Source organism: Podarcis erhardii, assembly GCF_964252035.2.
Source record: "Podarcis erhardii genome assembly, chromosome: 10".
Taxonomy (NCBI): Eukaryota; Metazoa; Chordata; class Lepidosauria; order Squamata; family Lacertidae; genus Podarcis; species Podarcis erhardii.
The window spans coordinates 55,163,860-55,190,321 of record NC_138500.1 but is presented as its reverse complement, the minus strand read 5'-3'; the positions used below and the strand labels follow the sequence as shown (position 1 = coordinate 55,190,321).

General features: G+C 39.9%; 1 protein-coding gene and 1 long non-coding RNA gene across 4 annotated transcripts in view; both read left to right on the top strand.

Annotated features, from left to right (window-relative positions):
* LOC309350931 overlaps positions 1-26,462 on the top strand; it is a 412,768-nt gene that overhangs the window by 356,843 nt on the left and 29,463 nt on the right. The window lies entirely within an intron of this gene.
* TFEC (transcription factor EC) overlaps positions 1-26,462 on the top strand; it is a 122,860-nt gene that overhangs the window by 66,935 nt on the left and 29,463 nt on the right. Inside the window, exons 1-3 of one of the 3 annotated variants that reach the window (XM_081878081.1) lie at positions 23,028-23,306; positions 23,811-24,056; positions 25,333-25,428. In XM_081878081.1, the coding sequence (XP_081734207.1) occupies positions 23,274-23,306; positions 23,811-24,056; positions 25,333-25,428 (375 nt within the window). In that variant the 5' untranslated portion in view covers positions 23,028-23,273. Of the gene's footprint in view, positions 1-23,027; positions 23,307-23,810; positions 24,057-25,332; positions 25,429-26,462 lie in introns of those variants that run through there. The other 2 variants (XM_081878080.1, XM_081878082.1) reach the window with 2 other exon arrangements.

The following is a 26,462-nucleotide window of genomic DNA, read 5'->3' as shown; positions in this document are numbered from 1 at the left end:
CTGAAGGAAATGGCAGTTCGCCTTTTATCACATAATATGACTCGGAATGAATTGCATATAGCTGCATGGAGTAGGTGGGTTTGGGTAAGGTTGGCATTGCAGTGCTGTTGGTCAAAAGTCAGGAAGGCAGGCCTCCTGGAACCCCAAAAGACTTGTTCACACATTGCACCGAACACAGGTTCAAGCTGTCTCTACACAGGTACAAGTGTTTGTGTGAAAGTATGCACACTCGTAATAGCAACGATGCTTTCTGTTGCTTTTATAGTTTTGTTGTTTGGTGGAATTAATATGAATTAGTTATTTATTTTAAATATTTATTTCTACATAACCTCCCCCTGGGGGAAAATGCTGACTTTTTCTTCTATATTTTGTATTCTCCGAATTTAAATAACGAATAGTGTAATGAAAGGGGGAGCTTGTTGATTTGTGCAGCTGAACCATTCTGTACAAGAAGTGTCCCATGTGAAAAACTGTGCAAGTGTAAAGTGCATTTATTTGTACTGGAGAATTGCATGGCAAAATTCAGAAAAGTGCAGATTTTGAAGGATGGCTTTTTTTTATTGATTTGCTGCTTTCAGAGAGCATGAATTAGATAGGTTCACCTTTAAATGGGAATTTCTATACTGTCCCTATTCACAGAGTCAGGTCTATCAAACTGAGTGAGGCTGAATCCCAGGTAAATGGGGTAAGCCTTTATCCTCAACTGATGTTTAGGCTTTCTGAATGGCAGATGTTAGCTCCAACAGTTGAACTACTGTAGTCCTGATGGCAAAGACAGAGATAATATAGATGGGTTAATTCACTGCATTGCCTTATGATGATATCGTTCTTTCCATCATAATGGCTAAGGTAGCCTGTATACAATTTTTTTTTAAAGTAAGCCTAAATTATTGGTGCCAGTGTATACCATGACTGATGGTTTTTTTGCTTTCATCTTTTAAAAAGATTGTTGACTGATCAATACAAATGGTGACATTATTCCATAAGTGGTAGTAAGATGTGAATGCATACGTCTGTTGAAAAGGCTGTCATGGTCTCTGCTGGGTCTCTGCACAAATGTGTTTAAAAATAGGACTTCCTGTCAGTACTTCAAGTGTGTGTAGCAGGAGATAATTAATGAGTCAAACCTTTTCTCTGTTTGTTGCTATCTTTCTTAACTCACTGTGATCTGGCGTATATTTTGTCCTTTTTTGAAAGATGGCCACTTGTGAGATAGCAGCTGAGCTATTTGTGAAGCTCCCTGAGTTCTTAAATATACAAAAAATAATAATAATAAAAGAGTGAGGAAGCACCTTACACAATTTTTGTCGTTTTTATTCAGAAACAATCCTTCTGCAGTAGCTCACAATGTGAATTGTGCTGGTGACCATGAGTGGTGAGAAAACAACAGAAGAAACTGCAGCAGGGCAGTCATGCACTCTTCCAATCGGAAGGCACAATGGATTGATAGTAAAAGGCGCATGTCTCTTGCATTCCCCTCAAGCGACACTGCCAGTGCGCCTCCCATGCACCTGGGGCTATTACCCCAGAAGCCCCCCACCCCTGCTATGCCCCTGCCTCTGAGTGCTCTCTTTCCTGGTTTTAAATGACGGACATGTGCTCACCATTCTTGGGGCTTGGCAATCCTTTACATTCACTAGTTCCCAAAAATGTGATGAAAAGCCATCAGCCATTTTAGAAATATGACCTGCCCTTCGCTGGAAGCCCCTACCACATTATCGATAGACTAGGTCCTCTTTAAAAAACAACAACCCCAAAACCAAACTGGGGAGAGTAGAAACCCTGCCCATCCCACAGGGTCTTGCATATCAAATTAGGTATTGCTTTAGAAAAAAAGTTGGTGCTTATCTACGCATGCTCTTAGGAACGCGAGTGGCACCGTGGGTTAAACCACAGAGCCTAGGACTTGCCGATCAGAAGGTTGGTGGTTCGAATCCCCATGACGAGGTGAGCTCCCGTTGCTCGGTCCCTGCTCCTGCCAACCTAGCAGTTCGAAGCACGTCAAAGTGCAAGTAGATAAATAGGGACCGCTCCAGCGGGAAGGTAAACGGTGTTTCAGTGCGCTGCTCTGGTTCGCCAGAAGCGGCTTAGTCATGCTGGGCACATGACCCGGAAGCTGTACGCCAGCTCCCTCAGCCAATAAAGCGAGATGAGCGCCGCAACCCCAGAGTCGGCCACGACTGGATCAGGGGACCCTTTACCTTTACGCCTACTCTTGCACAATGTCCTGGATACAAATCTATTTTAAAGGCTGCATTTAAACTTCAAACAGAGCTTGTGTTTGGAAGATGAAAGCCATGAGGGGCTTGTTGTAATACATTCTCTCTGTCTGACTGCTGTAAAATTGTAGAAAACGAAGTATATTGGCTGAAAACTTTATCTTTCAAACTTTTTGCCAGTTTTCTCCGCCCTCAGTTGTAAGCCGACAACTGGAGCCTGGCTCACAAACAAAGCACGCATGTTAATCCTGTACCCACCTATGTTCATCAAACATATGGCTGAGTTGGTAGTCTTGTCACATGTAAGCTACATATATTGTTGCTTTAATGTATTCCCTCACTACTTTGATAAAAGCCTTAAGATGTTGTGACAGGCCCTTTGATATTTTCTTCTGATGTTACTGTGTTCGTTTCTTCTCCTACTACTTCTTCTTCCTCCTCCTCCTCCAAAATTTCCTATTTTGCATAAACATGAGCAGGTGAGACAGCTCTAGCTATGGGTAAAATCATCATGTTTTATCAGTAAAAAGGCAAAGGGCAAGGGCTATGCTCTCCTCTCTCTTTTAGCTAAACCCATAGAAACTCAGCAAAATGTCTCCTGCAACTGTTTACATTTGTCATCCACATCAGATGTCATCCTTTACATATGATGATGATAGAACCACACAGAACAACCGACAGGACTGTCAAAATTGTTAGGGTACTCCCATAACAAATAGAAATCTGAACTTTTGTGCAAATATAATCCCTAACAACCTAAAAGTCTGAGCATTAAACAGGTTAATCTCTACATTTTTTTAAATCACGGGGGCATGAAGTCTATTGTATATGAGAGACAGGGTAACTACTGGCCTCCAAATGTTGGACGCTGTTATGTGTGCCGGTGTGGTTGCTCAAGAGCGAACAGGCAAGACTCCCACTGGTCTTTTCAAGGATTTATTATCTGTCCAAAACATTCACTGTGCAGAGCGTCTCAATTCCATGTCTGCTCAGTCGCTAGCAGAATCTGGGAGTGGGCGGTCCTTAAACTTTCCCCAGCATAGCAGTCTTTTGACCCCCATCCTACGCCTCCCCTCTCTGCGCGTAAACCGACTGCGCAGAGAGGGCGTGGGCAAAGGGGGACCTGCCTCCCCCTCGTTCTGCTCAGGCTCTGTGTTGCAGCTCTCTTTAGCATCCTCCGAGGCCTGCATCCCTTCCCCACTGGAGGCGCGGCTTCCCTCCTCACTGGCGGAAGAGCTGCTTCACACAATCTTTGGAGGCTCCCTGTAACACAACTGCTCTTCCACCTCTCGCCTCTGAGCTGATGGCAGTTCCCAGCAGGTGCTGACCTTTAAAGCACTAAACGGCCTCGGTCCTGTATAGCTGAAGGAGCGTCTCCACCCCCATCGTTCAGCCTGGACAACACCGAAGTCCAGCTCCAAGGGCCTTCTGGCGGTTCCCTCATTGCGAGAAGTGAGGTTACAGGGAACCAGACAGAGGGCCTTCTCGGTAGTGGTACGCACCCTGTGGAACACCCTCCCTTCAGATATGAAGGAAATAAGCAGCTATCCTATCTTTAAAAGACATCTGAAGGCAGCCCTGTTCAGGGAAGTTTTTAATATTTAATGCTGTACTGTTTTTAACACTTGATTGGGAGCAGCCCAGAGTGGCTGGGGAAACTCAGCCAGATGGGCGGGGTATAAATAATAAATAATAATAATAATAATAATAATAATTATTATTATTATTATTATTATTATTATTATTATTATTATTATTATTATTCCCTGACAGACTCCAACTCCCATCCCCACCAACCAGCATTGCTAATGATCAGAGATGATGGGAGTTGCAGTCCAAACCACATCTGGAGGACTACAGGTGCTCAATACCTGCTATACACAGTGATGCGAGAGAAGATATGTATGCATGTCTTTAATAAAAGGAGCTCTCAGGCACAAAAATAAAACCAGAAGAATGGGAAACTGCAAATGAGGATATGGCACTGTTTTGTTGAGAGAGGTACCTTCAAACACCTGAACCATCTCACAAATGGGAGGGATTTCTGGTGGCATACAGAAATGTCAACGGAATGGCGGAGTATAGGATTTGCAGTATCAACCAGGAACTATCAGTGCTTGCGAATATGCTATATTTCTGATACCATTATAATGATCTCTTTTATGATGAATGGACATCAAATTTTTTGAATGCTGCCAATTCGCATGATTTAGTTGACGTGGCAGTTACATGTGTCCACTCGCTCTTTCCTAAATTCTGCTCATGAACTCTGCTTTGATTATTTTCTTACACATTTAGTCTGTCATTTAAGCTACCTGCACTACCAGGGTACTCTATGACCTGAACACAAGATATTAATTTTATTGACTTACTTTTTACAAGAGATTAATAGATTTTCAACTTACATTACACTGTTGTTTTGTAAGTTGACTTGGTCCATATTCTAAGATGCCTTTTTTCCGATTTAAAATGCAGAATTTTGAAATTTTTAGGTCATCCATTCATTCACATCTATTTCCTCCTTCAAAATTACCTTTGTGCTCAAGTGTTTCCTCACACTGGTGAAACTCTTCCCAAAATAAACCTCTTGATGCAACCATGCACATCACTGGATGAAGTTTGTGTTTTCCTTGAAGGGTTTTATCAATGCACAAAAGTACATCTGCACACTGAACAAAATTAAAAGATGCAACTGAACAGGAGGAACTGAAAGCAGTGAGAAACTGCATGTGCACAAAGCCTGAAAATAAAAAGTGGATTATATTATTGGATTTTTAATCCTTTGGCAGAATTCAATAAATAACACCTGTAATTTAAAATCCCAAAATCTCAGGATAAATTCAAATGGAGGAATTTCTGAGGAATCTCTAGTTTATCTGTCGATATGCATTTTTGTCTTTTGCAGCACATTCAACAGCAAGTCACAGTTTTGCATGCTTAGAAATCAATGAAACATAACAACTGTGAAGGATGGTAACTTTCTATTCCCCCTTGCTACTTCCTTTTCAAAATGGGGATAAGGAAAGATTTTCTAGGAGATATGATCAGGCCAGTTACAAATCTAAAGTGGCTCAGCCATTTTCCATTTATACTATTCTTTTTGTTTGAGGTTATGAAGGCTTTCTTCAGGCAAAAGGCGAAGTGTTTTGGTGTGAGAGTTCATCTCAATCTATTCGCTCTCTTGTCAAACACAAATGTCAAATCAACAGCACTAAAATGGTTTTTTGTGAAGGGGAAGAAAAATAATGTCTACAGCAATGTGAGCAGAACCTTTGGAAGTGAAAATGAAACTTCAGTCGTTAACATGAAAGTCGTGCTGCAGGAATTGAAAATGTAAGTTAAGTTTAGGTAGCCTGGAGACTGAAATGTTAATTTGTCACATGTGAAATTTCAGTTTCTAACACAGGAGAGGCAGAACTTCAAGTAACAATGGAAATGTTGAAGTTCATAGTAGTGAAATTTCTTTTATCTTTTGGGACATATCACTTTGTACCATATTTTAAGCTCTTGTGATCAGAACAGAGTACTATGCATTACTCATCTATCTATATTTGTATCTCAGACTTATTCCAAGGACCACAGGGTGGTATAAGGATGATCTTATTTTATCCTCAGTTAGTATAAAAGAGACCTGATGACTTGAGTACAGTGAACTGGTAAATTTTGTACCAGAGCGAGAACTTGAACCCACATCTCTTTGAACCTAGGTCAGCATTGTATCTGGGAACCTTCTTCCCTGTTAAATCTTGCTTTCATCTGGTAGGGAGTTATTTTCCCCAGTGAGGGCAGTTAAAATACCATTTCTTACATCCTTTTAGGCCCCTCCTAAAATCGATGAGGATTGCCATTCATTTGGTGTGCATGTGCACTACATCTTGTGATCAATTATGTAGAATGTGGCTTACCAGCCCTCCCCAATATTTTATTCAAGTTGGCAGGCCTACTGCTCATAGGCAGAGGTAAAATCCTTGGTAGCGGATGCAGTGTGTTTGGTCTGTCTCTTTAACAAACATGCCTAGTCTTTAGACGAAACTCCCCTCCGCTCTCTGGATGTGGTTCCTTCCAGAGCTGAGTAGGAACTAGTTGGAACCTTAGTCATGCCTATGTAGCATGTCCTAGCTGATGAAAACCCTAGCTGGAGAAAACCCGATTGCCATTTGCCATTTGTTCCAATCCAGTGCTAAACTGCAGGTTCTCCCAGGGGAAAATGTGTGCATGAGCCCTAACTGAATTGTGCTGGTAATATGCAATAGATCTATTTTTTTCGTTCTTATACACAAGAAGCTAATTCAGCATTGTTGTTGTTTGTTTAGTCATTTAGTCGTGTCCGACTCTTTGTGACCCCATGGACCAGAGCATGCCAGGCACTCCTGTCTTCCACTGCCTCCCGCAGTTTGGTCAAATTCATGCTGGTAGCTTCGAGAACACTGTCCAACCATCTCATCCTCTGTCGTCCCCTTCTCCTTGTGCCCTCCATCTTTCCCAACATCAGGGTCTTTTCCAGGGAGTCTTCTCTTCTCATGAGGTGGCCAAAGTATTGGAGTCTCAGCTTCAGGATCTGTCCTTCCAGTGAGCACTCAGGGCTGATTTCCTTAAGAATGGATAGGTTTGATCTTCTTGCAGTCCATGTGACTCTCAAGAGTCTCCTCCAGCACCATAATTCAAAAGCATAATTCAGCATAAAAAAGGTAAAGGGACCCCAACCATTAGGTCCAGTCGTGACCGACTCTGGGGTTGCGGCGCTCATCTCGTTTTATTGGCCAAGGGAGCTGGCGTACAGCTTCTTCTATAATTCAGCATAGATCAGATTAAAAGTTTTGGTCCATTCTTCTACAATGTACTGTTACCAAACAAATAATGTAACTGGGCGATTAAAAAAATGCCTTTATGTGTGGGCATGTGCTGGGTTGTGGTTGCATATGAATGGATGGGATAAAGGGGGAAAGTGGAAGAAAGGGATTGCGAAGGATTTGCGAATCAAATGCTGCAGTTGTGTGAAAATAAATCAATACACAGTGAACGGACAAATAAATAAAAGAAATAACATGTGCATTCATGCCTTTACATTTGGGGTTAATTCACCATCCTTTCTTCTGTTGGTAACTGGAGAAGTTTCCTCCCCTTGAAAGTGCTGTGTCACTTCTTCTTCTTTATCCAAAATTCCAGCCAGAGTTCAGGAAGTTACCTCCATCTGCTACTTCTCCTTTTCTTCTCTCTCCAGATTTACACAAACTAATTAGCCATACATTATTCATTGTCAAATATTTAATGCCCTGTTCCTTGCTCACTTGTCATTAGCAAGCTGCTTTCATTCTGGCAACAGGAGTCTGCGAGGTGGTGCTGTTTTACAGGGGCGATTATTTAAATTGCTCAAATCCAATAAATGCGGGTAGGTAACTAAGTTGCTGAGGTATCGTGGCTTCTGGCTGTCAGTTAAGTGGCATGAACAAAATCAGTTTATGCAAGTCCACTTTAAGAAATACAAAAAACCTTGGCATTCTGTTGCCTCTTTTTTGAGAAATGATGTAGTAAAACCTTTGAGTGCCGCTGCTGCTCTTGGAGTGCTGGCTGGGATTGGTGAGAGTTGTAGTTCAAAACAGTTGGAGGGCACCACGTTGGCAAAGGATGTGTATATATCTTTAATGATTACTCATAAACGTGTGTATCTTTCATGAACGCTGGTTTCGTATAAGGTTGGTAAATTCTGTGGAATTTATACTCAGCTTATTTTAGGATCTATGTTTTTTTTTATTTGCGTTGCTATTTCTGGCATTTTTGTTTATAATAAGGGTTTCCTCTTCCTATGCACAGTGTAGTCCTGTAAAGATCTCCTCAGAGTAAATTCACTTAAGTTCGGTGGGGCTTACTCCCAGGTCACTGTGCATAGGATTGCATCTTCACTTTTCTAGCGTATGGTGAACTATGGACAGAGCTCAAAATTTATATCCAAATAGTTTTTTCGAAAAATGTAGTTTTCTGTTTTTGCTTGGGCATTTATTCCATGATATAATGCTAGTTTCGTGATATTTTGTTAACCTACAAAGGTAGATGTTCTCAGAATACTAATTCTCTCCCCCTCCCCATTTTAAGAAGTGCATAAATGCATTTGCCCTATGTTTCAAGCTTTAATCTGAGATAGAGAATTGATCTTGACATTGCATGCAAGTTCTCGTGCATCCCCTCGTGCAATGTTCAGGTGAAAAACTCTCTTCATGCTAATTGACCAAAGATTTGAAGAACAGCTGGGGACATTGGGGGTGGGACTTGCATATGAGCTCTCGCCCTATCCACACTTTAATCTTTTGCATGTTCAGGCAAAGGCAACTAACACAAACCTTCCCATTGCTTTAAGATTGCGGCTAGCTTACCAGAAAAGGAATCTTTAGCACCTGTGGTATAGAAAGTAAAAAATCCAAATGGAAAGAAGTGTTAGAACATTTATGACATGTCAGTGGTACTGTACAGTGGTACCTCTGGTTAAGAACTTAATTTGTTCTGGAGGTCCGTTCTTAACCTGAAACTGTTCTTAACCTGAAGCACCACTTTAGTTAATGGGGCCTCCCACTGCCGCCGCACCGCCGCTGTGTGATTTCTGTTCTCATCCTGAAGCAAAGTTCTTAACCTGAGGTACTATTTCTGGGTTAGCGGAGTCTGTAACCTGAAGCATCTGTAACCTCAAGTGTCTGTAACCTGATGTACCACTGTAGTTACATATATCCATGCTCTGGCTCAGCAAAAGGATGAAGGCATGGAACAAGGCTTCCACATTCAGGCTCTCTCACCACCTGTGCAACTGGCAGCTGTGTGGCTGAGGGTGTAGGAAATACTGATGATCAGCATCCATTTCAGTCTCACTTCAGGTCTGGGTTTGGTACCCAAATTGCCTTGGAGAACCTGGTGGGTAATCTACCATGGGACAAGGAGAGGCATAATGTGGCCCTGCAGATTCTCTAGGATGTTTTGGTAGCTTCTGATACTATTAACCAAGGTATCATATGGGATGGAGAACTTTTCTACTCCTTTCTGCATGGCCTTTCTAGAAGGTTGACTTGGAGGGCTATTGTTCTGCCCCATGGTAGTTGTGCTATTGTGTGCCATAGGAATATTGTCCTCTCTGCTGTCTATAAAATCTTCCAGGCCAAAGTACTTCAGATGGAAGTATGAGATATAAAGTGATTGTAATGTAAACAAGTGGGACCTGAAACAAAATGTTGCAGGACTGATTTCTCATGTTCAGCCAGCTATGTCTTCTTTCAAGGTAATTCATTCTATTTATGGCTCCTACCCCAATAGTCAACCCATATTTCATGCCCACTAAGCATGGTTGGTTGTCAATGGATTATACAATACACACTTCTGCAAACCTTAAAGAAGAAAATATCTAGATTAGGACTCCTGCTTCAAAGGAAGATAAATAATGAATACTTGCTTTAATATCTGCAAAAGGAGGAATATCCCAAGCTGTAGACTTTCAAGTTTGATATCATCCACTCTTCACAGTGGACCCCTTGGAATTGTAGTTTGGGGGCTTTGAACAGAATAGTTGTAGCAGTGTCACCAGGCTACAATTTCAAAGATTATTTGGAGGAAGCTGTGGCAATTAAAATTGCTACAAGTTTGTCGAGTAGTGTAGGCATCTACTAAATATAGGGCTGTAATCCACAAACCTTCATCTCCAAAGAGGCCTAATGGTATTATGGACATTGATCTTTGTGAAGTTAGTGTGCTTGAGGTTTTTATTGTTTTTCACGTTGCTTTGAGTCACTTCAGATAAAAGTTCTGCTTTCAAATTGCTCGTTTGTTGCTGCTTTATAGAATGAAGTGATTTGAAGCAGAAATGAAACTTTTGAATTTTTTTTTTTAAAAAAACGCCTGAAAATAAACCAACTGGTTCTTTTCATTTTTTCAGTTAGCTGGCTTGTAGTTTAGTGGGATTTGTGGGAAGCCGCAATTTCAAATATGTATTTTTAACATCAAGATCCCTTTCTTAGTGTTTTGCTGTGTGTTAATTTTGTGGGGGTTTTCCAGCCGAAGGGAAACAACTGCTGTGTCATTCAACCCATCTCTTTACCATAAATCCGATCTGCTCGTTGCCTCATTATAATGTAGTTAGTATAAGGCACAATCTTATTGCTTGCTTTATGATGGCATTTCCATCTTTTGTGTAGTCCCATTCAAGTTATCACTGTAATGATATTTATCTCTATCAGGGAGGCCTACATGGAAATGACAAGCTATCAGATTGTTTATACCAGTGAGTACATATTTAAGAACAGCTTTCTGGTAATTGTTGTTTATTACATTTTCATCCTGCACTTCCTTCAGGGAAGTGCAGGAGAACAATTCATGGTTCTCCTCCTCCTATTTTATTTGCACATCAACTCTATGAGCTAGATTAGTTTGAGAGATTGTGGTTGGTGGCGCTGTGGGTTAAACCACAGAGCCTAGGACTTGCCGATCAGAAGGTCGGTGGTTCGAATCCCCACAACGGGGTGAGCTCCCATTGCTCGGTTCCTGCTCCTGCCAACCTAGCAGTTCGAAAACACATCAAAGTGCAAGTAGATAAATAGGTACCGCTCCGACAGGAAGGTAAATGGCGTTTCTGTGCGCTGCTCTGGTTTGCTAGAAGCGGCTTAGTCATGTTGGCCACATGACCCGGAAGCTGTATGCCAGCTCCCTCGGCCAATAAAGCGAGATGAGTGCCGCAACCCCAGAGTCGGCCACGACTGGACCTAATGATCAGGGGCAGTGGCGTAGCGTGGGTTGTCAGCACCTGGGGCAAGGCAAGTAATTTGCGCCCCCCAACCCGTGGATTTGCGCCCCCTAATCCTAACCCCCAGATGTTGCGCCCAGTGCAGCCGGCCCCCCCTGCACCCCCCACGCTACACCACTGATCAGGGGTCCCTTTACCTTTACCTTTTACCAAGTGAGGAGGCTGAATGGGGGTAACTGAACTTGGATCTCCTCAGTCGTGGCCCTTCACTGGCTCTCAAATCTTCCATTAGTCTCCTATAAATTGCCTTCTATCCAATTAGTCATCTAATATATATCTTACAGTATGCCTTACCCATTACTCCTAAATGTATCGAGTCGGTATATACATTGCCATCACCATATAGATCAGCATCTACATGACCCGTTTCTTGCCTTCTGGCTATACACTTTAGTACAACTCATCAGGTGTGCTAGGAATATGTGTAAGATGGGCAGGTAGAAAGTCAGGATACAATGGAATAGCCTTGACTTTCAAGGGATTATTGTGCCTTGTAGAGGCGAGTTCATCTGAACAAGATAGGGGATCGTTACTTTAGCAATTCCTTTTAATGCATAAGCTAGCAGTTACAGTTAGCAAGTTCTCAGCTATGTTTGAAATTCACTAAAGGCTTAGAATACCAGTTTGTCTAGGGTTATCATATTGAGGGTTTGGAACCAGCTATGGCTAAACAAGAGGCCATATTTTGATCTAATAGCAGATATCTCAAAAAACAACCATTGGAGCTTCCTGTACAGTGGTTAAGTACTTAATTCTTTCCAGAGGTCTGTTCTTAGCCTGAAGCTGTTCTTAACCTGACGCACCACTTTAGCTAATGGGGCCTCCCCGCTGCCGCTGCGCGATTTCATCCTGAAGCAAAGTTCTTAACCCGAGGTACTATTTCTGGGTTAGCGAAGTCTGTAACCTGAAGCGTATGTAACCTGAAGCGTATGTAATCCGAGGTACCACTGTATATCTTTTCATTTTCTCAGACTTTTAGGATACCACTGTAATGTTTTTGACTGTTTTGTGCTGCCTTTGTGACCTTGTCGGCATGCAGTTTAATTATGTGCTGATGCATTAAGTGTGGCATTCAGCTAAGTTTTACTCAGAGTAAATGTGACTAAGTTTGGTCCCTTAATTTCAATGGGTCTACTCTGAGTAAATCATAGCTGAATGCTCCTTAATTTTGTTTTCTCCTTTCTGGGGTATGATTGAAGGCCAGTGCAATGCAAAAATGAATGGGTTAGGCTTAGAAACAGTAGCTGGCCCAAGGCCATCTAGTAAGCCCAAGCAGAATTTGAACCCAGGTTGCCCTGTCCAAGTCCAACGCTTTATCTATTTCATCATTACCCTGGCTTTTTGTGCTGGCTTACTGGTCTTACAGCAGCACTGTACGGATTTTGACATCTAAAGATAGCTCTCCTTGCTTGAGCTATAATAGACGAAGGTTTAATAATGCCTGACAGCTATGATAGATAAAGAATCTCTCTCTTTCTGTGTGTGTCTCTCCTCTTACACATACACACACATTTACAGATGCAGACTATTTTTAGGATGTTGGTATTAAAATAGACAGCTCAATAATACATTTTGAGTGGCCTATGTAGTAAAAAGGGGTGGCATGTGGGGGAAACCATGAAAATAGTTATTGCTTGAATCTGCTTCCCTTTGTTCAAAATTTGTTGAAGAGTATGATGTCAAAAGGTTAAATTGAATGTAAAAGACTATATTTAATGTCACATGAGTGTTTTGTTTTAACTTCAAAGCTTCTTCACATAGTAACTTTTCTTCGGGACAAGATGTGTTCTTCCGTAATTGCTCTTCATTGAGATGAATATAAAGGAAGTTCTATCTTCAGAATAAAGATTTGAGAAAAGAAAGTATTACGGGTTTTTTATATAAAAAAAATCAGCTATAAAATTTATAGGCTGATCATGTGAGTTGATATGGTGCTGTAAGCAGCATTTCCTAACATTTGGTATAAGTTCCTCAGAAGAGCAGATCCTCCAAGTGTCTCTATTTTCCAGGGACGTCCCAGATTTAGAGAAGCCATCCCAGCTTCTGATTTGATCCTGGAATGTCCCACTTTTCCTTAGGATGTCCCTATTTTTGTTGGAGAAATGTTGGCGTTATCTGACCCCCAAGCTGTCTGAAGGCAATGCTGTGTAGGGATGTTTTGTTTTTTTAATGTTTTATTATGTTTTTATATAAGTTGGAAGCTGCCCAGAGTGGCTGGGGCAACCTAGTAAGATGTGCGAAATTAGTAGTAAAATTATCATTATGGAATGGGACGTCCCTGTTTACATTGGAGAAATATTGGAGGGTATGCAAGAGAGAACTATCTATTCTCTTTAGGTTGAGAATGTTTTATTACCACCTCCTTTAGGTTTTACTTATTTAACATATTTTCATACAATGAAAGGTGTACAATGCAAATTCCTGCATTGCACTAGATGACCCTCAGGGTCCCTTCCAACTCTACAATTCTGTGATTTTATGATTCTACAGAGTTGGCATTAAAAACACAACAATAAAACCACATACACATAAACAGAATACAGTGGTACCTCGGTTTTCGAACACCTCTGTAGTCGAACATTTCAGAACTTGAACGCCAAAATGCCTTGGTTTTCGAATGCACCTCAGAAGTCAAACAGGAAAAGCAGCTTCCGTTTTGAGTTTTCTGTATTGAGGCTTCCATTTTGAGGCTTCCACTTTCAGTTTTCGGTCTTTGAACGTTTTAGAACTCAAATGGACTTCCCAAACAGATTACGTTCAAAAACTGAGGTACCATTGTAGTAATTTAAACCAATAGATACTAAAAGTCAGAAAAGGCCCAGCAGTGTCAGTGCCTGCCTCCATTCAGAGTGAATTTGGTTCTGAATTGGTCACCTAGCAATTCCCCACATCACCAGCATTATGCAAGAATGGCTACTTAGTCATAAGTTAGCTAAGCCATCTAGTGATGGCCATGAATTTGGATGGCATTAAAAGAGGATGAGGCAAAATATTGGAGGATAAGTCTATCAGTGTCTCCTAACCACATGTATTACTTTTGCGGCTGCAGGCAGTAGGCCTCTGAATACCAGCTGCTGGGGATCTCAAGGGAGGAAAGTGTTGTTGTGTATATGTCTCACAGGCTCCCCAGAGGCATCTGGTTGGCCAGGATGATAGACTGGGTGGTGCTTTAGCTTGTTCCTGCATTACTTTCATTATGTAAGTGCCTGGAAGATCCTTAAGGTCCACATTCAGAATTTGTGCTTCCCACAAGCGGCAAAGTCTGTACATGCACTTCTCACAGTTCCTTGCACACCTACTTGGAATGAAAAAGTCAAACTCCAGCCTGGTCCTGCACAAGCCTCAAAGTCACATATTGTGGGAAATCAAATGTTGCTCTTGAATGCAATTACAGTGGTACCTCGGGTTAAGAACTTAAATTGTTCTGGAGGTCTGTTCTTAACCTGAAACTGTTCTTAACCTGAGGTACCACTTTAGCTAATGGGGCTTCCCGCTGCCGCCAGGCGATTCTTGCTCTCATCCTGAAACAAAGTTCTTAACCTGAGGTACTATTTCTGGGTTACCGGAGTCTGTAAACTGAAGCGTCTGTAACCCAAGGTACCACTGTAGTTTATCATTGTTCCACACAGATGGGCAACATGTGGCTTTCCAGATTTTGATGGACTCTTCCATTAGCCCCAGGCAGTACAAACAATGGCCAAGAATGATGGGTGGTACACAAGTTTCTCATCCTTTTTGCAAAGCATACATAGCTCTAGTTTTGGTGAGCCAGATGACGTCAAAAACTTCCCATATTTTATATTTAGTTGCTGTGCTGCTTGTAAACAAGCAGGAACTTAACAGATCAACCAAATGTTTTGAATAGGTTAGCTGCTTGTCAGATGTGTGCTGCTTTCCCTTAGTTTGAAATGTGATGTCTTCATTGTACAAATTGCCAGTTTTTTAGCAAAGATTCCGATTCTTATGTATATTAACACATTTGTAGTTCTTTTTGTTTATATAAAGGAGGAAAAGTCCTAACAGTGCAAGAGACCTACAGAAAATTTGAAACTGAAAACATGCAGGCAGGAGATGTTGCAAAAGTTTTACAGTAATTTGTCTGTTATGTCAAGACAAATATAGTACCCAAAAGGAAAAGATTAACAGGACTTCCGGCGGAGCGCGGAACCAGGTACAGGCGAGGGTTTTTCCTGCGGAGGAAGCCCAAGCTTTTTCGCCAGATTTTGGGGGGTTTAAGGGCGCAAAAGCCCCCCCTTTAACCCTCTGGTGGGTGTCCAGAGGTCCAGGAACCCGGCAGTGCCAAGCAACGGTTCGCGGCGTCGTCAGGTAGCCTCAACGAGGCGAAGAGAACGACGGTGCGGGCGGTAGGCAGTCGGGCGACCATTACAGCGGCGTTCCCAGGCGATTTAGCAAAGCCCCGAACCTGTTGGGTATAGCGCTCCGTTCTCAAATTGAAGAACCTCGGACTCATTCATGAGTGGACACAATAAATAATTAACAACAAGGAAGTTTCCGAGTCCTAAGAGAGAAAGTTTGAGTTCAGCGGCGTTTTTGACTTCATTGGAAAAGGCACAGAGTTACGAGCAGAGCCTAAAGAGAAAGTAAGTTACCACCAACGGATACTGTTACTGTCTCCTCTGAGTTATAAATAGACAAATTAGAAAGAACCCCCCTAAAGGGGGAACGTTACGAGGAGCAGGAATAACTGTGAATGACTGGAAAACCAGTCAGCGGGGGTTTGTTTAATTGAAGTAAAGATAGAACTGTTGTTAAGATTTCCCGGAAGAGTAAGACAGCGAGAAAAGCTCGGACGCCATCTTCGAGAGGGGAGAAAAGGAGAAGCGCCGCCCAGCTATCAGAAAGAAAGCGACCTAGTGCTTTAGCCGCTTTAAATTATAGTGTTAAAGTAGCTAAAAAGTATCAAAAGAGAAGGACACTGGCGGCTTATTAAAGTGGTTTAAAGTGACATTGTTTTTGGTCCCCGTCGGTAGCTACGCTCTGAGCGCCTACTTTAGATAAATCAGCTTGAGAAAGCAAAAAATAAACGGACCAGACAGCCACCTATTTAGGTGTGCCCCAGCTATCTACAACGATTTATACGACCCCAACTTCAAAGGAAATTACCGCGACCCCCCTGTATAACTCTGCGGGCTACGGACATCATCCGGGCTTTGGACTTTAGGAAACCTCAGTGGCGCCCCCTGGCGGTTGTGGAACTTTTACCACTTATTGTGATCACTGCATTCAGACCGAAGAGACTAAGGTATTAAAAATTTGATTTCTGGATGTTGATTATCGGTCTGACATAGCTTAAACTGCACAAACAATCCGAAGGAAGGAACATTATAAACTAGTGCTCTGGACAATCAAAGGGTAAACTTCCACTTCCGAGGTTTGGGGGGGGAAGAGATAATAACGAAGTTATTTTGTGGAGAGGAATTGCGGATGAAGTGACGAAAAGTCTCTCTACTGACAGTTAGGAATTGGTGTATCTACCGGTATCCAGGAATTGATGTTTTGTGTTCAATGACCCTATCTTAGTTATAGGTATTGGGTACCTGTTTACTCGAGTTTCTATGTATATTGTTACTACTAAATCTGCATACATTGTTTTATAACTTTGAATAGATTAATCGAATTGTGGTCAGGGCCCCGGAGAATACTGCTGAGTGAGAAAGAAGCATAAAACAAAGAAAGAACTATAAAAGAGAGATAGAAAGGACAGACAGGTACGAGACTGTGGTGTATAAAGAAAACTTATATAAAGAATATTGAAAATGTCATATAACCAGAAAAAAGGGGCGGAGGGAAGTACTCCAATAGAAAGGAAATCTTCAAAACAGGAAACAGAGTTCAGAACAGAAATACTAAGGATGTTTGCAGAAATAAAGCAAAGTGAGAAGAACTTAGAAACGAAACTAGAGCAAGTAGATAATAAAATAGGGAAAATGGACAAAAAGATTGAAGAGACAGTAAGTGAGCTAAAAGGACAGATTAAGGAGGTGTCAAAAAGAGTGGATGAGGGGTTTAAAAAGACAAAGTATGAATTGAAGGAAATGAAACGGGAAGAAGAAAAAATGAAAGATGAGATAGTAGAGCTCCGCAAAACACAAGAAGAGCTAAAAGACTCGATAGCGATGAATGAACTAAAACAAAGAGAAGTGAACCTAAGAATGAGACAGATCCCAGAATTACAAAACGAAAATATAAGAGAAAAAATAATAAAAGAACTAACACAATGGATGGGGCTACCAGAGGAGGAGATAGCAGGAACAATACAAAATGTATACAGATTGAAATCTAAAGCAAGTAGAGTTAAGAAACAACCAGGTGATTGTTTAGTTACATTCAAAGATAAGGAGATGAGGAACCTGATCTTGCAAAGGAATAGAGAGAAGAGACTGTATATAGATGGAAATTATATAATTATATTTAAAGATATACCGATCAGACTTTTGAAACGGAGAGAGACATATAAACCACTGGTGCAGTTGTTAAAGAAAAACAGAATCGATTTTCGTTGGGAATTTCCGGAGGGTGTCTCATTCTTCTATAAAGGAATTAAAAGAAAATTGACAAATCCCGAGGAAATAGGAAAATTTACAAGGAGATACAAAGAACTTCAACAAGGGGAGGAGGAACTGAAAGGTGCCGAAGGAGGAGAAAATCTGAGAGCGGATTTACTGCCGGGTGAAGAAGAGAAACGAAGGGAAAGAAAACAGGAAGAAGAGGAAGAGGAAGAAGACGAAGAAGAAGAAGAACTAGGAAACCCTTAAGTTAAAAAAAAAAAAAAAAAAAAAAAAAAAAAAAAACTTAAATTAAATAAAAATGTCATTAAAACTCTGTAGTTGGAACGTAAACGGGATGAATGATAAGAAAAAACGGAATGGAATTGAACGCATTTTAAAGAAAAAGAACTTAGACGTAATATGTTTGCAGGAAACACATATTGCAAAGAAACACAGGAAAATGCTGATCAATAAGAGACTAGGGAATGAATTCATTTCCTCGGATAAAAAGAAAAAAAGAGGCGTGGTACTATACATTAAAAATGGAATTGAGGCACAACAACTATTTAAAGATGAAGAGGGGAGATCAATTGCAGTGCGAATAAACTGGCAGGGAGAAATACTGATTCTAGTAGGGATATATGCCCCTAATGGTAACAAAACAGAATTCTTTAGTTCCCTGGAAGGGAAGCTATTTGACTATATAGACCAGAAAATTATCCTAATGGGAGACCTAAACGATGTCGTTTCAATTGATATGGACAGATTAAGAAAATCAAAGAATAGAGAAGGTAAATTACCCAAGACTTTTTTCACAATGACCAAAAACTGCAATCTTATCGATATCTGGAGACTGAAGCATCCTCTAGAGAAACAATTTACATACCACTCAGAACCGAACCAATCATTCTCAAGAATAGATCAAATCTGGGTATCGAATGAATTATCACCAAGAATTAAAACGATAGAAATCCAGGCTAAAGTTATCTCAGATCATAATCGAATCGAAATGGAAATGAAAGGATTAGATGAACGTACTTTTAGGTGGAGATTAGATGACAGTCTATGGGATGATCAAAATTTTGTCGTAAGAATTAGGAAAAAATTAGAGGAGTACTTCATAGACAATATGGGTAAAGGGGTTAAAACAAGCATGGTCTGGGACGCCAGTAAGGCGGTAATGAGGGGCCTACTTATCCAACAAAATGTCTGGAAAAAAAAGAATAAGGAAAAGAGATTAAATGAGATCATGAGACAGATTACAGAAAACGAGCAGAAATTAATCCAAAAGCCGAATAATGAAAGGGTAAAACAAGAGATAAAATACCTGCAAACACAAGTCGCAATTATAATAAATAAGGAGATTGAATGGAACATCAGAAGGCTAAGACAGAAGAGCTTTGAATTTGCCAACAAGTCAGGTAAATGGCTAGCGTGGCAAGTCAAAAAAAGAAAAGAACAAAACACAATTAACAAAATAGTAGTAAATGGAGAAGAAACAACCAATCCGAAAGAAATCAGAAAAGGCTTTTCAGACTTCTTTGAACATCTGTACAGTCATAAGGAAAAGAATAATAGGAAAAAGATAGAAAGATATTTAAACGAAAAGATGGTAAAGAAAATATCGACAGAGGAAAAAGAACACCTAAATGCCCCAATATCTAGATTAGAAATAGAAGAAGTGATCAAGGACCTGAAAAGAGGGAAAGCTCCAGGCCCAGACGGGTTTACATCGAGTTATTATAAAGAAATGAAAGATATCTTGACTACGCCACTGATGGAAGTAATGAATAACATCTTAAAAGAAAGAGAAATGCCCGGGTCGTGGAAAGAGGCCCTCATTACAATTATTCCCAAACAAGATACGGATTTGACCTCAGTCAAGAATTATAGACCCATTTCCCTACTGAACATAGATTATAAGATCTTCGCCGGAATTCTAGCCAAAAGACTTAAAAAGATATTAATAAGGATGATACACGAAGATCAGTCAGGCTTCCTCCCGGGAAGGTCAATAAGAAACAACACTAGAAACATAATCAATCTTATTGAATTCTTATCTGATAGGTGTGACAAACCTGCGAGTTTAATATTCATAGACGCGGAGAAAGCCTTCGATAATGTAAACTGGGATTTTATGCTTAAAAATTTAGAAAGTATGGATATGGGCCGAGAATTCTTAAATGGTATAGGGGCAATCTACACAGAGCAGAAGGCGAAATTAATAGTTAATGGAGTCATTACGGAAGACATAAAAATTAGTAAAGGAACCCGTCAGGGCTGTCCACTTTCTCCGCTACTCTTTATAACAGTTCTGGAAGTACTACTAAATGTAATAAGAGAAAGTAAAAAAATCAAGGGGGTAACATTAGGTGCAAATGAATATAAAATCAAAGCGTATGCGGATGATGTGGTTATCACGGTGGAAGAACCTTTAGAGAGTATAAAAGCTTTTCTGGTCGAGACAGAGGAATTCGGTAAACTTGCAGGCTTTAAATTGAACAAGAATAAGACAAAAATGATTGTAAAAAACATGGATCAGGATAAGGCTATAATAATACAACAATCAACCGGAATCGAAGTTGTCAAAAAGATAAAATACTTAGGGATTTGGATTACCAACAAAAATATTGACTTATATCAAAATAATTACGTTCCGGTTTGGAACAAAATCAAAAAAGATTTAGAGATTTGGGCCAGACTGAAATTATCGTTTTGGGGTAGAATATCCATGGTGAAGATGATGCTGTTACCTAAACTGCTGTTTCTATTTCAAACAATCCCCATTTTAAAGGGAACAAAGATTTTTAAAGATTGGCAAAGAACTATCTCAAGATATGTCTGGGAAGGGAGGAAGCCCAGAATTAAATATAAGTTGTTAACGGACGCTAAAGAAAGAGGGGGCTTCGCCCTCCCAGACATGAGACTTTACTACGAAGCGACATGCCTTTGTTGGATAAAAGACTGGGTGAGGCTGGAAAATGGAGGGTTGTTAGATTTGGAAGGCTATAACAACAAATTCGGGTGGCATGCGTACCTGTGGAAGGACAAAAAGAGGGTTCATAAGGGGTTTACCAGTCATATTTTTAAGGGTCCACTAATAGAGGTCTGGGACAGATATAAAAACATATTGGAGCCAAAAACACCACACTGGCTCTCCCTACAAGAGTTAATGAGTGTTAAAAAAGTCAATATGGAAGAAAAGTGGGGGAAGCTTGAAGATATGGTTATAAAGGAAGGGGGAAAGTGGAAAGTAAAACCTTACGATCAGATAAAATCATTTACTCAGGGTTGGCTTCACTACTTTCAGATAAACGAACTTTTTAAGTTGGAGATGAAAGAAAGGGGATATGAGGAAAAAGAATCTACATTTCAAAAGGAGATAGTAAGCAGTGAAGTTAAGAATCTTTCCAGAATGTATAAAATACTACTAGAGTGGCATACGAAGGACGAGGAGGTGAAATCAGTGATGGTGGAATGGGCAAGAGATCTTGGGCGCAATATACTAATGGAAGACTGGGAAAGACTCTGGAAAGTTAATATAAAATTCACGGCTTGTATGTTACTTAAGGAAAATGTGATGAAGATGCAATACAGGTGGTACATTACTCCCGTGAAACTGGGTAAGATGTTTAAAGTAGATAACAAATGCTGGAAATGCAAACAAAAGGAGGGGACATTCTACCATCAATGGTGGGAGTGTAAAAAGGTTAAAAATTTCTGGGAAGAAATATATAATGAATTAAAAAAGATGTTAGGCTACACCTTTGTGAAAAAACCAGAGGCCTTCCTACTTTGTATCATTGGAAAGGACATTAGGAAAAAGGATCATAAACTCTTCCAATATGCGGTTACGGCAGCTAGAATTGTGATAGCTCAGAGATGGAAACAGGAAGAAATCCCAACGGTGGCAGATTGGAGAACAAAACTAACAGAATATGCCGAGTTAGATAAATTAACTGGGAAAATAAGATATTTAAAAGATCAGACGTTTATTGAAGATTGGGGAAAATTTGTAAGATACCTGGAAAATAAATGTTTAGTAAACACAACGTTAGTGGGGTTTAAAGAGGCTGTGTGAAAGACCAACAAGTATTGTTTAAGCTCAAATAATATTTAAAGGAGGTACAAATGGCAATATAAAAGAGGAAATGTGATATGAAGATTCAAATGCGAATGAATGTCAATACCGCTGAAGGAAGTTCAAACTGTACAAGAAAGGATAAACTTCGAATACATTGTATATATAACTGAATTTAATAAAGCTTTTTTTTTTGAAAAAAAAAAAAAAAAAAAAAAAAAAAAAAAAAAACAAAAGGAAAAGATTAAAGCTGCACACTGACTAGGGAAGGAGCCTCCATTTGAGACAGTGAATGTGCAAACATGCAGAGGATTGGTTGCACATGTTTCTGACATTTAGCTGTGATCTCTGAACCGCATGTGGTGGCTCTGAAAAATAAAGAGATCATAATGGTCTGGATCTGAGTTTCACTGTAGAATGTTACACACACCCACACACCCCATCACATGTGAGTGTTTTCTTCAGTTTTGATAAATGCATACAGTTTTGGTTTCATTGATCTGAGGTAGTTCAGATGGATAGATAAACTGTTGTGCTTGAGAGCTAAAGGCTTGGATTCAAATTATGGCCCAGTTTCAGTAATGACATGACCATGCAAAGTTAAGTACTTAATTGAGTTCAAATGCCAACTTAGCTGTCCTACTAAAAGAAAAGGGAAGTCAAGGCTGCAGTCCTATATACACTTTCCTGGAAGTAAATCCCTCTGAATTCAGTGGGGCTTACTTATGGGTATACATGTATAGGACTGGTTGGGCTGAGACCAGTGTCAATTTTGGTTTGATTGAGAAACAGTGTAATCTTAGATAAGGCTTGCAAACTTGTTTTCTATGCCATAAGTGGACATACTTTTATTTTTGCTGTGGAGGATTCATGGAATAAAGATTAGGGGATAATGGACTTGGGAAGACTCACTAAAGGCATTTCAGACTTAGGTTAACCTTGTTTATAAATTATAATGTTTGGTAATGACTGAAAGTAAGAATAGCAAGATGGACAAGGTACATAAATAATGTACTGTGGTGACAGCAATGGGTGCCTGAGACTGATCCTTTGAATCAAATTTCCTTGAAAATTAATTTGGTTGAAATAACTTTTGGCTAATTTAGAATGGAAGTAGAATTGTACGCTACAATTAATTCCAAAACATTATGATGTGTATAAAAATGTATACTCTTATGCAATTCTTTTAAGATCGTATAAATCTTTTGACTTTTACAAAATTTGTGGAATATAAGCACACATGTTTTGAACTGTGATAGTTTAAGTGGAAAGAAAACAAAACGAGAGCTGTAACACTGTTTTTTAAGTCTTAAGGGTCATTTGAAGAAAACCTATTAGATGAAATTTGTCATTAGTCATACTATAATATTACAAGAAAGCCAGAGGGTGAATGTGACAGTACATATTTGTGTACTCAGTATCCCTGTAGTGGGTAAATTGTAGGAATGTGGCAAAGATCTGAGATGGGAGTTGTTTGAAGTAGTGGCTGTCAATCAGCACAATCAAAGGATGGCCTGCTCTGACACAATTAGCTGATTTGGGCATGACCACTTAATTTATAAGGTCTCTCTGGCTGCTTGGAAGCTTTATCAGTCCTTAACAGGAGCATCGAGAATACCACATTGCTTGAGGTTGGTCAGGGATAATCTACTGCATTGTTTTTGGATTATTTGATAGTACCGAACTTAAAAATGCCTCATCTGACAGATTGCTCTTACTATCAGGTGAGCTATTGAAAATAAGTGCTAGTTTGGGTGCTGTTTCTCATTTTACTAATGAAGAGCAATGATGTAGTTTGTATCTAATGGAAGTCTCTACTGGCAGATTATGCAGTGATCTTTGTACACATTAGGCATGGGTTTCAACTCAAACTTGGTGTAAAAACAATGTTCAAAGGTATGCTGAGGTTACTCTGTGTTCTTGAAATTGCATTCTTTCCTGAGATGATTGTTTCTGTGGCTGGAGAATTAACTGTATAATTAATTTGGGGAGCAGAGAAGATTGAATGGATTTCTTGAAGGCTGGGGTTTGCTTATGGAAGTAGCATTGTCCAGTTAAACTACCATGCTTCTGTATAACTTAGCGGACATAGATCTTGTATAGCTTGTAGGACACAGTGTCAGCCAGTTTCCATGACCTGCAATTTAGTTGCTCACAACTGTATTATTAAAGGTCCTCGAGCCTAATCTAAGAGAAATTGTACTTCATTGTTTTCTTTTCTTCCATAGGTTCAGACCCACTTGGACAATCCATCTAGGTATCACGTTCAGCAAACTCAGAGGCATCAAGTGAAGCAGTACCTAACGCTGGATGCGAAGCTGTCTAGCCAAAGCCTGTCATCTCATTCCCATTCAATCCATTCTTCAGCAGCTATGCCCATATTAAGGAGTGGGCATATGCCTCCGACCAACATCAGCACTCCTGGGAGTCCAGTGACCAAGTTATTAAGTCTTGGAGGAGAACAAGAAAATGCGGTATGTCATAGAGCTGTGAAATAGTCTAAGGCCTCTTGAATGTTGGTTTGCCAAATTAGATGGAGCTTACAAGATGGGGGAAAGATGGGGAAAAGAGCTGTGAAATAGTCTAAGGCCTCTTGAATGTTGGTTTGCCAAGTTAGATGGAGCTTACAAGATGGGGGAAAGGTCTCCCATTTCTTCAGCATTGCTACACCTAAATATGCCTGAGTTAAACTACATTTGTTGAGTGAGATCTGGAGGCTTATGCATGAAATTCCATGTCATCACTGTGGATTTGCACCATTGTCAAAGGTCCTTTTATAATCACGTAAGCATTGCTTAAAGAGATGTTTGCTCTCTGATGTGTTGAGGGGTGATTAATTCAACATCAAGTCTCGGGACTAAAGAAAACCTCTCAAATTTGCACAGGTTGGAGCCAGATTTAGTCATGCTTAGAGCAGACCTGAAGGAATGGGTTTCCCAAACCCAAAACTGACTGTGCAGGCAGTTTGAATAGCCTCCAGTAAGGCTACAGACCCACTTTTATGACAAACTAAGACCTAAGTTTGGATTCAAACCTACCATTGTTAATTACAAACTCTAGGATTTTATAGCAGCCCCTTGTTCCAGTAAATAAGGACTGCAGAGTTTTTACATGATATATGCATATAAATAGCAAACAGAACTCATATTCTGCATGCATAGCTACATTCTGGGCTGCTACTAGAAACCACCCCTTTCTCTTGGAATCTTTTCAGACTGTGAATTTAAAGTCCTATGTATATGTTGCCTTCCTCATTTATGTGACTTGCATTGCCATTGAAAATTTACTTTCCCCCAGTATGAGTTTGCTTCAGTTGTAGGGCTCTCATTTTGGGGGGGGGGGATTGGTCCCAAAGTATTAATTTTGGAAGGACATAAATATTTCCAAAATGCTTTGAATGTGAAGATACTTTTATTCACAGTTATCCTTTCCCCTGCATGCTCATCTTCAGCACTATTTTGTTCCTTATTTGCTGTCGTTCCCCCACTGAATTAGTCACAAACAGGTGATCCTAGCTTAATCATAGGTCAATTTATAAATGAGATGCTGTTATGATGCTATTCAGCCAAACAGTATTGGCTATCATCATCATTTCATTTGTATGCCTCTTCTGAAAGTGATTCTGATCACAAAGAGAATTCTTTTATCAAAGGATTAGTGTTTGTTCTTTTTTTAAAAAAAGTGAATATTTGTAGAATAATTTCCTCTGCTCACCATCCTCTTGCATTCATTGACAAATTCTTTTATTAGATGGAGGACGTTATCGATGACATAATCAACATGGAATCTAGTTTTAAGGATGAAGGGATAGGTTGCTCTGAAACACCGCTTCTCTTGCAAAGCACTGTAAGTAATTGACACTTCCCTTTCAAAAAAATTATTGAAGAATACAACTGAGAACTGTAATTCATTGTTGCACAAAGGTGATATTTGTTCTCTGGCTTCCTCTCTTGCATAAAACTATCTGAGAAAATTATCCTTTCCACTGACAAATTTCAGGATGGTGGAATGAGCAATAGAATGCTATCTTGTTACAAAGGTGTATATATATCTGTGTTATAGGCTATCTCTGCTGATAGGAACTCAAGTTTCCCTTCTTACAATGCACTGATTATATATCTTGATTTCCTTGACAATTTATAATCAAATGTTTTAACACTCAGTAAGCTCAGATGCTTTTTAAAAACATACCAGAAGTAATAAATGCCTAACAAACCTGATATTCAGCAACTGATTTAACATTTGCCTCAAACATGGAAAAATGTTGTAAGGCCAAAATAAGCTGTGTTTCTCTACTTAAGTAATAGTTTCAAACATTCAAAAAATGTTGAACCTATTGTCTCTGAGCATCAAAAAGAATGGAACAGATCCCTTTGTATACCTTTAAGTTAACCATTTTATTTATTGTGTTATTATTAAAATTTATAGGCTGCCTTTCAACCCCAACCCCACCATCTCCACTTTCCCAAGCTGATTCACAAAAACATATGAAATGTGCTCAAGAAACCAGCTGATCAAACTATAAAATTCATGCCGTCAATTGCATGCAAATTATTAAAATTCATAAACAATAAAACTGATATTTCCTTCCCCCCCCCCTCCCGGCTGCCCCCACATGCATAGAGATCCTGCAGTTCTGATCTCCCAGGCTCAGGTTTCTAATTGCACCCTAGTTAGTGCTGTTTGTATGAGCAGTTTCTCGTCAGTGATTACCACGATCTTCAAAGCTCAGTACATCTTTGCTGGGAAAGGACCAGACTAAATATTAACAGCGCCTTATCTTGGGTAACTGGAAAAGGCTGCACAAGACAACAGCAAGGCAAAAGTCTTTGTTGGCACATTTTACACTAGATGTGCTTAAAAGTCCAAGGAAGACTCAA